General features: G+C 41.0%; 1 protein-coding gene across 1 annotated transcript in view; it reads left to right on the top strand.

Moving 5' to 3' along the window:
- The window catches only part of LOC118413455 (DDB1- and CUL4-associated factor 8-like), an 18,663-nt gene extending 4,062 nt beyond the window's left edge, over positions 1–14,601 (top strand). Inside the window, exons 2-12 of the mRNA XM_035816844.1 lie at positions 1,894–2,034; positions 5,125–5,219; positions 7,082–7,192; positions 7,579–7,606; positions 7,831–7,875; positions 8,014–8,071; positions 8,324–8,431; positions 8,850–8,980; positions 9,326–9,445; positions 10,678–10,794; positions 11,509–14,601. Of these exons, the coding sequence (XP_035672737.1) occupies positions 1,894–2,034; positions 5,125–5,219; positions 7,082–7,192; positions 7,579–7,606; positions 7,831–7,875; positions 8,014–8,071; positions 8,324–8,431; positions 8,850–8,980; positions 9,326–9,445; positions 10,678–10,794; positions 11,509–11,619 (1,065 nt within the window). The 3' untranslated portion in view covers positions 11,620–14,601. The remainder of the gene's footprint in view (positions 1–1,893; positions 2,035–5,124; positions 5,220–7,081; positions 7,193–7,578; positions 7,607–7,830; positions 7,876–8,013; positions 8,072–8,323; positions 8,432–8,849; positions 8,981–9,325; positions 9,446–10,677; positions 10,795–11,508) is intronic.
- Positions 14,602–14,742: the final 141 nt, after the last annotated feature.

The following is a 14,742-nucleotide window of genomic DNA, read 5'->3' as shown; positions in this document are numbered from 1 at the left end:
AAAGCCCATTGGGACAAAAGCTGTTTTAGCAATAGGGGTAGTTTGGGCCCTGAATCCCTATGACCACACCTGGGGTAATGGCTGGGGTATTGAGGTCACCTGAGTTAGCACCGAATGGCAGCAGTTCCAGGCCATTGCACTGAAGCAACGCTTATCATAAGCTCCTCACAATTCAATTGTCGATCCTAATGTATGGCGCAGACGCCTGGACCCTGACAGCCACTAAAGAACGGCTCCTGGACGCCTTTGACCAACTAGCCACCAGTCTTAAGACTAATCCAACCAGCCCGATAAGTCATGTTAATAGCCCTTCCCAAGGGTACGGTGATCAGTGGCATATCAACTGATTTGAACCCAGAAACTCTGGGTTATGTAACACAAACAATAGCTTCACACATAGCATAGCTTCGTCATTGAGCACAAACAACCCCTACCGCTAAAACAGCTTTTGTCCCAATGGGCTTTCGTAGGTCCAAGCAGCCTGACGTGATAGCCAGCCCAGGTAGACAGCCCAGGTAGACAGCCCAGCCTTTTCCGTAAACCCTACAAGTAGATGTTCTGGATGTCATTATCAAACATAATGTCTGATTTCAATACTACATGTATTTTGGCATTGTCTGATCTACCTAAGGCCATGTTGATTTGATTATATGGATGACATCCTCCGGGAACTCCAAAACTGATGCGAGCGAGCGAATAAAAAAAAAGTTTGGCCCAAAAAAAAGTTGCCTTTTGTATGAAATCAAAGTGGCCAGGAAGGTTGAACATAGGACTAAACACACATAGTATGGTATACCAACAGTTAGGTGTAGGGACCAGTACATCATACGGGTGCAAAACATTTGTTTCTTCTCGGACCAATCCGAAAAAAACAGACCTGAAAAAAACCCCAGAGGAACAGGTTTTGCCAATTACAAAATGGACACACTATGTCGGCAGCCATTTGGGGTCTAACCGGGGGGCCAAGAAGACAACAAGAGCGAAGTCAAGTAAAGTTTATAGTCAATTGCACCAAATTGGAGTTTCTAGTCAAAGGTACAGAGACAGTTAGCCTTTATTATTACATGGAGATGGGATTTTAAAATGCAGTGGGAGTCCAATAATCCACCAAACAGATTCCTTTGTAGCAAAATTGACCAATTACCATTGTTTTGAGTATTGCCAGTTCTCAAGTTTCCACAGACAATCAGGTCCAGGTTCATGTCCGGACCTGGAAATAATCCTCTGGACCTGAATTTTCTGTACTGGTACCTCCCCCAACCAACAATAGATTTTTTTCTTTCTGTCCTTTCACATCTTATTCTTTGACTTTAGATTCATTTTGGCATTCTATGGCATTAGTTATCTGTTTTCTGATACTTTTTTTTCAATCTACGGAATATTTGTGCTCATTTTACAGCTGCTTTTCACAATTTATTGTGTGGTCGAAAACTTTTTTTTTTTTGGAAATGACCGAAAATTGGTGCGAGCGCGGATGTCATCCATATAATCAAATCAACGTGGCCTAAGGAGAAAAAAAATTCAACAGAATCACATGACTGTACCTTTCAATGTTGTTTCAAAGTTCTCTTAAAATGACATTCTAATAAGAATTTGGCCATTACTCAATCCAATAGCATAATCTATGATCACTTAATATAAGTGGCTGATGTAGAATCTACAAATGTGGTTAATAGTTGTTTTCAGAGGTTGGCGAGAAGAATATTCACCTTCTTACAGGTAGGAAAAGGCTCTGGGTTAACCTACATCCGAATGTGATAGGGTTTAGATGAATAGGACTTTAGGTTACTCTGATCAAGGAAATTCAAGTGAAGCAAATAAATTAATAATGTATTTACAAGGAAAATCTCTGTTCGCCTGTGAGGTATAAGTTACTGTTTTTTTTAATTTCAGGCCAAGTTCATGCCGTACAGTGGGGATTGTACTGTGGTGAGCTGTGCACGTGATGGGCAAGTAAGAGTGGCTGAGCTGTCCAGCACTGGAGTCTGCAAAGGCACCAAAAAACTTGCACAGCACAGGGGAGCAGCACATAAGGTACGGACAGAAGCTGCTTCATGCATGTACGGTTAGGCATAATTTCAGCAGAGGCAACTTATAATTATAAGTTTGGGTGTTTAACTTTAACTGTAGATGCATGTGGACCTCAACTGTTTGACACCATCTGTGTTTTGACATTCAGCTGCCTTGGAATGCTACACATGTACATATCTACATTGTGTACAATATAAATGTTGATGTTATCATTGGAAGAACACGGAATCAATTGGATTGTGTAGTATACTGTATAATTAGAATACCCAATTTAATTAATTAAAATTTTTGATGAATAAACATGCATATACATCTGTATATCAAAGCCCCTTGGGTTAATATGCAGCGCTCAAAATACTTGTTTCAGCATTGAAAATTACCTGCACCAGACAAATTTTACCTGTACCACTCTGAATTTAGGAAGTATGGATCATACTAAAACTTCAAAAACTATTGCTATTTTTTTCTGTAACTTATACTTTATAAGTGGTAGCAGTCAATGCAGCTAATAACAATCCATATACACCTACATCATAGGACATTTATGTATAAAACCCAGTACATGAACCAGTGCAGGTTAGGTACAGGTAGACACCAGAAATACCTGCACAGCTCCAATTTTACCTGCACTAACCTGCATATGCAGGTGATATTTTGAGCCCTGATATGTAATGAAAGACATAAGAGGTGGTGATGACAGCTTTGGTCCCAAGGAGACACAATTTCAGGCTGTTATTGCTATAGGCAACCCACTCTAAGCTGTCTAGATCTGGCCAATTTGCTGAGGGCTGGTAGTTTGAGATAATTCAGCTGCCCTTGGAAAAGCCATCTGAAGGTTGTGCAATCCTATAGTGGGACGTCTGTGTGCAGTCTGCAATTGTGATTAACTGGGGAGGACTTCATTATACAAGGGCTTTGCTTGCAGGTAGACAATCTGCAGGGAAATAAATGTGCAGTCACTGCACTGAGGAATTATGGTTAGCATAATGATGCAAGTAAGCAATAATGATGCGCATGTCATTGTCAACTTAAATCACTGTTGTAATTTGTATTAGACCAGTCATAAGACTAGACAAGATAGAGAAGGTTGATAATAAAGCTTTGTACCTAGATACTTGAATGAAGGTATGTAAAATAGTATCCATATCATATTGTAATTGTGCAAAATATGATCTGCTTTTCTGCTGGTATGTTATACATTATTGATCCTCCTATATCAGGACGTACGTGGAATATGGAGTAGCCTTGGCCAAACCTATATGTAGATTTTGATGGATGACAATTACAGCAGATGTTCTATTTAAGGCTACAGACTGAGTGCCAATTGCTAAGGTACTCCAGTCCAGAATGTGAAGGATGGTCTGTAGAGAACACCACTGGTTGGTCTGTAGCAGGGCTCTAGCCAGCTCGAAATTTTTTTCCGTCACCCAATTCCCATTGTCGCGAAAACCTCGAAAATTAAGTTAGAAAGACGGAACTGAGACCTTGAAAAACGGGTTTTTAATAAGATTATTGTATGCAAAAGGGCGCTGACACACTAAGTCAACAATTATAACAATAGCAAAACAAACAGTGTGTGGCTTTCTGACTGTGGACAGCGTCCCCAAGCCGCCTGTAGCTTCCACCAAGAATTTTGTCCGTCAAGGTTGACGGATTCGTTTAAAAAATGTTCCGTCACACGCAGCAAATTTCAGCCAATTGACAGAAAAATGGACGCTGGCTAGAGCCCTGGTCTGTAGTGACAGATGTTTGGGCCACTCTGTCATGGCTTACCAGACTGTAAACATGAGCCCGAATCAATACCTGTCCTACAGGCCGGGAATAACATTCATTTTCAGGTATAGAATGTCCTGGTAATGGTCATTTGGCTGCGTTCATCATCCTGCTATTGTTCACCTTAAATCTAGATAGCAGTAGTATTGTTTCTGTTTCAAAACTGTTACCTAATCAATATCTGTCGCTTTGAATCGCTTGTTTTATGCTCTTTCAAGAAAAAGAAATCCCATTTTACATGACATGACTTGCATCATAGGTCACAGCGCAGGTACTGATGATCTGGTGACAAGTGTTAGAAGCAGGTTAATTTGCTCATGTGGAGAGATCTATGCAGCATTTATTAATCACAGCATGTTCATGGAAAAGTGTGTGTCATGCATGTCAGGTACTTTCCAAATGGTGTGACAGTCCATCATGGAAATATGTAATGAAAGTTTATCGTTTTAGACTTCAAAAAAATGTTTAAATCAATATTTGGATCTCAGGAGTGATTTCAATGATTCAAAGTTAGGAATAATTCATTACAGGCTAAGAAGGTATACTAATACAGGTAAGAAGATACACTAATACTCAACCTCCTGGCTTTTCAGGCCATTCAGATTTACGTAGGTTGTCCACATATGCAGACCCTATGATACATGTATATATGGCATGTTCCCCTAATATCAAATCATGTCATATCATTATATCACATTATCTGATCATAAGATCCACCAAGAAGGCCATGTTTTTGTTGCCATTAGTTTGGTTGAGACCTTAAACATGGCTTCAAACATTGAAACATTTATTTTAAGGGCGTGATAAAACTTAGAGCTGATCCGGACCCCAACTTGAGACTGGACTGCATTATAAATATGGATAATAGTCTGTTTTGTACATATATTTGTATGTAATGTGCATGTATGTGTTGATATCACATGTACAAATGTATGTGTTCTCCAGCACCCCACTGTTAAGCAGTGTGATACACTGAGTTGGGTTACCTTAGCTACATCCTCTTACTCAGGGACATTCAATGGCGAAACCGCCTGTCTGAATGTACCCTGCTTTCTAAACTGTCACCCTTATGTCCTGACCACCCTGCTTATGAATATTAGCTCATCCTTATATATGCGAGATCCCTTTTGAAAACTGTAAGGCCTATTCTCTATTGGCTGACAGCTGGTTAGTGCTGACGCCCACAGGAACTAAGAGTGATGGTTGAGAAAGCAGGGTACATCCAGACAGGAGTTTCGCCATTGGGTGTCCCTGTATAGGAGGATGCCTTAGATAAAGAAAACAGAATTAAATTGTCCTCTTGTGTCTCCTCCTCCCCAGCTTGCCCTGGATCCAGACTCCAACTGCACGTTCCTGACCTGTGGGGAGGACGCAGTCGTGTTCCAGATAGATCTGCGGGATGACAAGCCTGCAACGTGAGTATAAGGACTCATACCAGAATTATGCTGTCACATTTAAAATAACTTTTAAATATGCAACTTTAATGGGCAATAATCCAATAAAAAAACTGTTATGCTGGAGATATTTTAATTTCTATTGCAAGAGCACTTATTCAGTAGTCAATTAAAAAAATGTCCTCAAAATCCGACATGCAACGTGAGTATAATGTCCCTTTTGTCGTTGTCAAGATCATTCAAATCTAGTTTTACCGTGGCCGACTGGGACAAAATGATTCTAACACTTCCGAGCCTAATTCCAAACGTCACGAGGCAGATTCCAACACTTCCGAGCCCAGTTCCAATCGTGCCGCGGCAGGGTTTTCCAACCGTGCCGCGGCAGATTCCAACACTTCCGAGCCCAGTTCCAAACGTGACGAGGCAGGGTGAACTGGGCTTTGGGCTCCCGAGACCACGGCTCACTGTATAGTGGATGGTCCCTCATCTTATGGGTCAAGGGTCACAGCTCGGCTTTATTTTGTCGTCAGTACTAAGAAGTTGCAAGTTGTACCGGTACCGGGGCGATTTCGTTTTGTACGGTTACATAAAGGATATTTCTTTATTGCAGTCAAAAATTTAAATAAATGAAGCAGACTTAAATTAAGCTGCAGTGTCTGTCATTACTATGTCTCTATGCCACATGCACCACTGATAAGTTTCAGCAAAGCTTTCATTAAGACAATCTATCACTACATGCTAAGAAGAACATAGCTCTCTAGAAATACAAATGTACCCTTTTTTCTATCAATTTAACGTACACAAATTTCAGGACAAGATTTTTTTTAAAGTAGCCTGGTACCCAGCCATACGATAGCTCCTGAGTCCCTTCTTTCCTCTCACAAATTTTTATTTGTACTTATAATACACCAAGCTTACAAAAACAATGACTTCCTTTGTATCTTAGTGGACTTGAATTTTAACATTGAAATCAAATCATATGAAAAAATTGAATTAGCGATGTTTCTACCCTTTCTCATAGTACAAAAAACTGATTTTGTTTATCAAATCAAGTATACAAAAAAGCAAATATCAATATCACAATACGATCACCATATGAAAGTGTGTCAGACTAACTCTACATTGTGCTGCAATCTGTGATCTGTTTCAATGGATGGGAAACCCAGATGCATATCCACAGCTGGGCTCGGAAGTGTTCGAATCTGCCGCGGCACGGTTGGAAAACCCTGCCTCGTCACGTTTGGAACTGGGCTCAGAAGTGTTGGAATCTGCCGCGGCACGCTTGGAAAACCCTGCCTCGGCACGATTGGAACTGGGCTCGCAAGTGTTGGAATCTGCCGCGGCACGCTTGGAAAACCCTGCCTCGGCATGATTGGAACTGGGCTCGCAAGTGTTGGAATCTGCCGCGGCACGATTGGAACTGGGCTCGGAAGTGTTGGAATCTGCCGCGGCACGATTGGAACTGGGCTCGGAAGTGTTGGAATCTGCCGCGGCACGCTTGGAAAACCCTGCCGCGGCACGATTGGAACTGGGTTCGGAAGTGTTGGAATGTGCCGCGCTGTTTGGAACTGGGCTCGGAAGTGTTGGAATCTGCCTCGTGACGTTTGGAATTAGGCTCGGAAGTGTTAGAATCATTTTGTCCCAGTCGGCCACGGTATAGTTTGATTACTGTGTGCTGATCATTTCAATGTAGACCCTTTGATTTTCTGACAATATGAAAAGTACCCCCAGAATTGTAGGGGAAGATATTCTGTAAGTTACATGATGAGAGCTAAAAATAATGTATGAATTAGGTAGCAAACTTAGTTCTGAACTGTGCTAGCCTTCTAACTAACATGTCTTTCAGTACACCTGTTCATATATCGTCCATTTTTACTGCTTAGAAAACTGCTGACGACGAAGGAGAATGACCGTAAGCTTGCCCTGTACACCATCTTCACCAACCCTGTCAACAGCCACGAGTTCTCTGTGGGAGGGCGGGACCACTGGGTCAGGTACAAACCAACTGTTCTTTACTACAATGTACTCAATAGCCATACAAGATCACAGTAGGATATAGTAGTACTAGTAGTGTCCATTATTTGATGTATTCAACTATAATTTAATCTCTTCAACTGGAAAAAAAACACGGAGAATTACTTCCGGAGGTTTTGAGCAACATCCATCACTCTTCTACAGCGTTAAACAGCAGGGTATTCTTGAAACCTGCAAATCCTTTATTGCAACAGACTTACTAACTTACTAAGTTTTAGTGATTTGATTTTAAAGTGATACATTGCCCTCTATGAATTCCTTTGTGAACTGCAGTTCAAATTTTGTAGCTACAGTGTTGTGGATGACATCTAAAGTCATTTCCCATCTCTCCTTTTATTTATCTAAGGGTGTTTGACAAGAGGAAAATAAATCCGGTAAGTTCTGTACACTGTAGTACCATTTACAGACCAAAAGCAGACATTGTAATCCTAATTCATAATTCCCTTTATTACAGTTTTTTTTCAATAAATCAAATGTGGTAATCAATGTACTCATGATTTGAATTTACTGGCAAAATGAGTCAGGATTGGTTCTCTTTTTATTACATTTACTTACATTTCAATGTGACCACAATAGCTTTTAATGGCTTGTCTCTTAGGAAACAAATGAAGGAGTGCTGAAAAAGTTCTGTCCACACCACTTGGTAAGTTACAGTTTATTAAGACACCAGCAAAGGGGTTGTTTTTAGTCAACTTCAGTCAACTATTTCACTTGGTGATCGATTCAGCATGGCTGACTAATGATATACAAATTCAGGATATTCTTAATGTGATTTGCTCAGGTTGATAGCGACATCAAGGCTAACATCACCTGCCTCGTGTACAACCATGATGGTTCAGGTAAGCTACATGTTTGCTATCTCAGTATGTCTGCCTTTAGCCGTTCACTTTCAGGTTAGAATGAATCAATCCATACCTATTAGATACATGTACTTCGTACTTCTGTTTCAGTTGTTGTGTGCTATCTATAAGTTATCTCACAAGTCACATGTGTTCAGTTGTGTGCATTGGTAAATATGTGTCTTGCTTTGGTGAGGTAGATTAGGTAAGTTTACACAATGTTTGTAACAAGCAAACTCTTTATCCTTTCAGAGCTGCTGGCAAGCTATAATGATGAGGACATCTACCTGTTTGACCCTACTCACAGCGATGGAGCAGATTTCATTAAGAGATTCAGGGGACACAGAAACAATGCCACAGGTGAGAAGACATCATGGTTCTGATGGAGTGAGTGAGTGAGAGTGAGTGAGTGAGTGAGTGAGTGTGAGTGAGTGAGTGAGTGAGTGAGTGAGTGAGTGAGTGAGTGAGTGAGTGAGTGAGTGAGTGAGTGAGTGATAAAGCCTTATTTGGCAGCCCTCTACTCCTCTAATACTTTAGTACCCATGGTTGGGACCTTGGAGCCATTGATAGATGAGAGAAGAACTGGACATTGGTCAAATGCAGTATGTACATTTTTACCTCTCTAATCTATGAACTGAGGTAAGAGTAGCCATGCTATCTGTAGCCAAACTGAGAATGATAACTGTATCATTTTTGAGCAGTGAAGGTAGTCAGGAAGGTGTAGCCATGCTATCTGTAGTCAAACTGTGAGGATGATAACTGTATCATGTTTGTGCAGTGAAGGGAGTGAACTTCTATGGCCCCCAGAGTGAGATGGTTGTGAGCGGCAGCGACTGTGGACACATCTTCCTGTGGGAGAAGGAAACGGCCAACATCGTGCAGTTTCTGGAGGGCGATGACGGTGGAGTGGTATGACAATTCTGTTTCACCTTGTTTAAGTCTATACCTAGTTTAACATGCCACAAGTGTTTGTATAGAACATTGTCAGGTCCAACATGGAAAAATTTTCACTATTAACTGGCATTGAAAAATCCACCCAAAGAGGGCTGAGTTCAAAATTCTTTACCATTATCTACACCAGATAATGTTTTCTAAGGTTCTTTTCTCACTGGGCCACCAAAAGGAACAAGACTGCACTCTTACTACTTAAAATTTTGTAACCAGGATGCTACTGTGACATGCTTCAAATTTACTTGAAGTATATTTGGTATAATGAGCCCTGCATGGATAACAATAATGTGTGGTCATGTCCAGGTGAATTGCCTGGAGCCCCACCCTTGCAGTGCAGTCCTGGCCACCAGTGGACTGGACCACGATGTCAAGATCTGGGCACCAACTGCCAAGGAGCGTACCAACCTGGAGGGGCTCAAGATGGTAGGAGAGCAGCATGTCTGTAATTTTGTATGGACTATGTTATTGGGAGAACATAAGTATAAGATAAGGTGGACCATGTCAGTTTGGAGCTGTTTTAAGAGATTGACAATGTGTTTGTAGCATATGCAATCTTTGCTTGCCATTGATCATGACTTTCTGGGAACATGTTAAGAAAGAAATGCTTGTTAAATGGAAGCAGTATTTAGTCATTTATCTAAGTAAGGGTGGCTGTTAATCAGGCATTTGGAACTCAAGATTGTTGATTATTAATTTTCCTCTCAAATTCCACGAGGAATTTTGTCATTATTAGATAGTTTTGGCAGCTCATATTTCTGTTAGAATTTGATTTGTTTGTGCATTCATTGAAGTATGTCCTTGCAACACTGGCAAACTGTGTCAAATGAAATGCAGGCAGTAAATACTAACAATTTGTGGGACCGCGTGGTGCAGTGGCAGCATTCGTGCCTGGTGACCGAGAGGTTGCGGGTTCGAATCCGCCTGCGCGTCACCGATCTTGTGCCCTTGGGAAAGGCACTTTACACGACTTTCCTCACTATACTCAGGTGAAAATGAGTACTTAGCTTTGGCTAGGGCCGTCCCTCGGATAGGACGTTAAATGGAGGTCCCGTGTATGGGGAGAGTCACACCCCATGCATGTTAAAGAACCCCCACACGTGCGATGGTGCGGTGTGAGATGGAGCAAACCCTTCTGTCTGGAGTTGGTGATTCACTTCAAATCACCCGGCTGGAGGCCTGGCGAACCTCCATACCGTATCAGCCACACGAAAGGGTATGTCACCCCGTAAGGGGCGGTAAACCCCGCCGTGACATGTGCGAACATGTGTGTGTATGGCGGCTTTGAAAAGGTGTTAATTGTCACCTGTTTCGCCATACCCTCCATATATTGTCATCGAATATGGAGAATCCTAATAAATCATAACAAGAAGGAGCTTGAATTTTGTCATTGGTAGATAGTTTTGGGCAGCTCGTATTTCTGTTTGAATTTTCTTTGTGCATGTATGAATTCATTGAAGTATGTCCTTGTAACAATGGCGAACTGTGTCAAATGAAATGTAGGCAGTAAAAACCAACAAGAAGGAGTGTGAATTTTGTCATTGGTAAATGGTTTTTGGCAGCTCATATTTCTGTGAGAATTTGATCTGTTTGTGCATGTGTGAATTCATTGAAGTATGTCCTTGTAACACTGGCAAACTGTGTCACATGAAATGCAGGCGGTGAAAACCAACAAGAAGGAGCGTGACGAGGAGAACCGGCACAACCCGGAGATGATTGACGGGCACATGCTGTGGTTCCTCATGCACCATCTCCGCAGGCGTGCACGCCGGAGGGTAAGTCTCAACACACTTCAGTTTAGTGCTGTGGACGTAAACAGTTCAGGTTCAGGTCTGGACTTGTAAGTCCGGACCTAAACCCATCATTGTTTTTGCCTTTTCCCAGTGCAAATTTCACTACCTATGGAAAGTTTTAGATGGTTTAGAGCAAAAAAGAAAATATAAGTGAGAGATAGCTTTTTGCAAGTCCGGACATTTAGGTTTTTTTGGACTTGGACCTAAACGTTTTTGCAAGTCCTGCTCCTGTTCTGGGTTTAAGGTACGCAGCACTAGTTCTGTTTGCTTGTTTGTTGGTCGTAACCAGTAAACTACATTTTAGGTCCAACACACTGGTCTTGTACAGTAAGTACAAACTGCATTTGACAGGACTGATTGGTCTGATCAGCCCACATCCAAATGAATCCCTATGTGCTCTCCTCAAATGCAGTCTAGTGATGTAGCCTGTAGACATGTAGGATTTGTTGCTTGCATGTAGCTCTGTGCTGTTCATAACATTTGGTAGGGAGCAAGATTTGTATTATGCTTAAGTCAGCTTCTTAAGTAAGATTCTTCCTGACACAAAGTTTGACAGGATATTGTACAGTAGTTGATCAGTGTAAGCTGTAAGTCTTTTTTACATTTTTTTTCAGTTTGCAGTAAATGGTGGAATGAAAGCCTTTTACATGTTTGTGTCCATTCCGACTATCAGCTCATAATGCTATCCCTCTGTAGGCTCGAGAGGCTGGTGAAGAGGAGGCCTCAGACAGTGAAGACTCCTCCTCTCCCAGCTCTGACTCCGACTCTGACGGGCCCTCCGAGTCCATCCAGTGTGCCCCATCCTAATGCACCAATCAGGGAATACCAGGGACTGTTAGCACAGAGTGGGCAACAGCTCAGAAAAGGAAACTTCTGGTCAAGTGATACCAACATTCTTGAAGCGACATGTTCTCCTCAAGGAGGGGGCTGATCTCCCTTTGCCACAGCTTGGTTGCTAGTTCACACTGAGTACCCTGTATGGCAAGAAGTTAAGCAGTGTGTATGTTAAAACTTTGACATTTTTGTACCAGGCCAGAGTGTTGTCACTAACAGCCTGCAATCAATTTGAAGATATCGTTTAGTTTAAGTCTTATCTATGAGCACAATTTGTAAGATTGTCATCTTGTGTTGTCATTACACAATTATAGACAAACAGCAATGTTGACTGATTATAAAATGGTTGTGATATGTCAGAATTTGCCATCAGATCCCACTTCTCTATACAAAATTAGAAACTTTAAGGTTCTGTTGAAAAGTGTTAGTGATATAACAACACAACCTAAGAATATAAGACAGTAGTACTCGTGTTTCTTGGGTTCCTAAGAGGATATATGTCCATGATAATGTTGTACAATTGCATGTAACAATAACTTAGTGAAGTGCCTCTGTTCACCATCTCTTATTAAGGCTGTTAAGGCTTGTTTTGCTTGATGTGTGTTGCTTTGATGCTTCAAAATGGCACAATATAAAAATTCAGATCTGCTGCATATGACCCATCATGGAGGACTTCAGGGCATTCCTTTGCTGGAATTGAGCTATGGCATTTAATTTTCCAGAAAAGAAGAGTTATACAATTACATGCAAGAATGATATGTTACAGAAGAGAAGAAATGAATTGAGCTGTTGACCAATGGATAGAGTTCTTGAATGCATGAATTTCAATTTGAATTCAAATTTGTCCCACATTCTTGTCAGCTCAGTCATGTGGTAACAGCTAATTACCACTTCATTTCATTTGTGTTGAAAGCTGGCTATGTTGCTGTGGAGTTGAAGACATGTCACATTATGAACAGCAAAACATGATTCTTTAGATTCGACAGGAGAGTCAGGGCAAGTGAATCATGCACAGTGTAACATATTCTGATGTTTGATGAAAGAAGGTAACAGTTGATATGATTTTGTATAAATATGACATGCTTATCTGTAGTACAAGTTGGCTTAGCTAAGAAAAGGCATCGATTTGCCTATATTATCAATTTTGTGTGGTTGTGTTCACATGATACATTAGTTGCACTGGTGCATTAACGCTGTTGTTGTTCTTCAGCAATGTTACTTCATAAGTTATAGCTCTCTCAAAGGAAACCAATTGGTAAGAGGAGAGCTGTCAATGATTCCAAGGGCATAGATTCTGGGCAGTTACTTTGTCCATTCTCTCTTAATTCTGATGAATTGAATTCCACAAAAAAATGTTGTTAACATGGAATTACTTCCAAACTGTGTAGATAGTCACAGCTTCTATGTATTGAAGGAATGAATATGGCAAAGCAAAGGAAAATAGTTTAGTAGTGAATAGGAAGACCTCGCACAAATTTCTTTATTGGCACGCATGCCTTCCTATCCCTGATATAATTCTCATGGTGACTGACTAGTTCCAAATGCAAGATGATCAGTGTGAGCTATATTCTACTTACAGCTATGACAAATGTTCCTAGGTCTGAGGCACAAGTTAGGTACAGTTACCTGTGTGATTTCTGTATGGAGTTGCCAGAACTGGATATTTGGCTTATAAGAAGTAGTTGAGGTAGATTTTATAAACCTCACAGTCAAAGCACTGACAGCAGATAATGTCTGTAGTATGAGCTGTATATATGTATCCTGCTTGCCTTTGCCATAAGCACTACGAATGAAAGGTATCTCCTATATAAAAAAAAATATTGTACAAGAGCCACTATATGTTAAACGGATTGTTGCGATAAGATAGATTGATTCTCAAGACCAGCAAAGATAGATACCGCAAGTTACAGTTTGTAAATAGAAAAAAATAGTTCTGGATAAAAAAAGACTGGATGAATTCCCACAGTTAGTGATTTGTGGTAAAGAAAGTGTAACTTTCCATCTATGCGTGTGAATGAGCTCTTACCAGAAATGAGAACATCTGCATTACCAGTTATCCCTTCAGGCTTGCCTTTAACCTGTTGCCATAGTTACCATGTCCACCATGCAAAATTCGATCAGCACCTTCTTACGGATGAGAGCTCCCTTCTGGCTAACTGTTTGTTTGCATTCATATCACATTGATGATAGCTCCAGGTGCGACTTTCATCATGTTGGAATTAAATCACAAGCAGTGCACTGACTTGTATGACAAGCCCTATCAGTATACTGCTGCACACGAGAACAAACATGAAAAGACGTAGCAGATTGTTCAATCATCGGCTCAATGTAATGTTGCAGCGAACAGACGTCTGAACAATCTAAGCCAGCTCCTTCTTGTCATGTTTGTTCATTTCTTTAGTCTGTTTTGAAAATCTGCTGCTAAAAATTTATCCTTTTAAAATGGCAGTAAATTCATTTTGCAATGGAAAGTGCTTTGCCAAACTCTTGTAGCCAATTCTTGTGACGCCAAAAACTGGGTGTTTCACAGGAACGCTGGTTCAGCACCATGGAGAGATGCTGTTATTCAGCTCTCATGTCACAGAATAGTCACTATTCGCAGAGATGAAGCAATGAGCAATTACTGAAACCACTGTCCCTTAAAGAATACCCACGACTAGAATAGGATTAATCTAGGCCACCGTGTGCGTCATCGGACTATTTCAATTTATTTTCTACCTTGGGTGCACACTGTTAGAATGGAGAGGCTTAAATAATCAGACAGCTTTTGTAAGCACAGGTTTTGTGGCCGGCCGAGGGTTCAGCTGGACTCCTGTTGCCGCTGCCGGTTATAATTGGGTGAAGCTTTCCGCTGATCCCGTACACAGCGGCAATGAGAACGTCAGTTTGATAATGATATGTAAGGAAGTTAGATGGCTATACCAGTTGTTAAAATAAAAAGTCAACTGAGTGATATTCTGTGACTCGTCTGCTCAATAGTGGTGGTAGGTTTAGACATCAGTGTTGTTATCTGCCTGTGTGAAGTCAAAGGCGAATGAACTGCTTCTGGTGCAATTGGAATTGTTACTTCCAATAAATAGCCACAAGGAACAAGAA

Source organism: Branchiostoma floridae, chromosome 1 (assembly GCF_000003815.2).
Source record: "Branchiostoma floridae strain S238N-H82 chromosome 1, Bfl_VNyyK, whole genome shotgun sequence".
Lineage (NCBI taxonomy): Eukaryota > Metazoa > Chordata > Leptocardii > Amphioxiformes > Branchiostomatidae > Branchiostoma > Branchiostoma floridae.
Note: the sequence above shows the minus strand (reverse complement) of the source record. Positions and strands in the feature narration are given on the sequence as shown.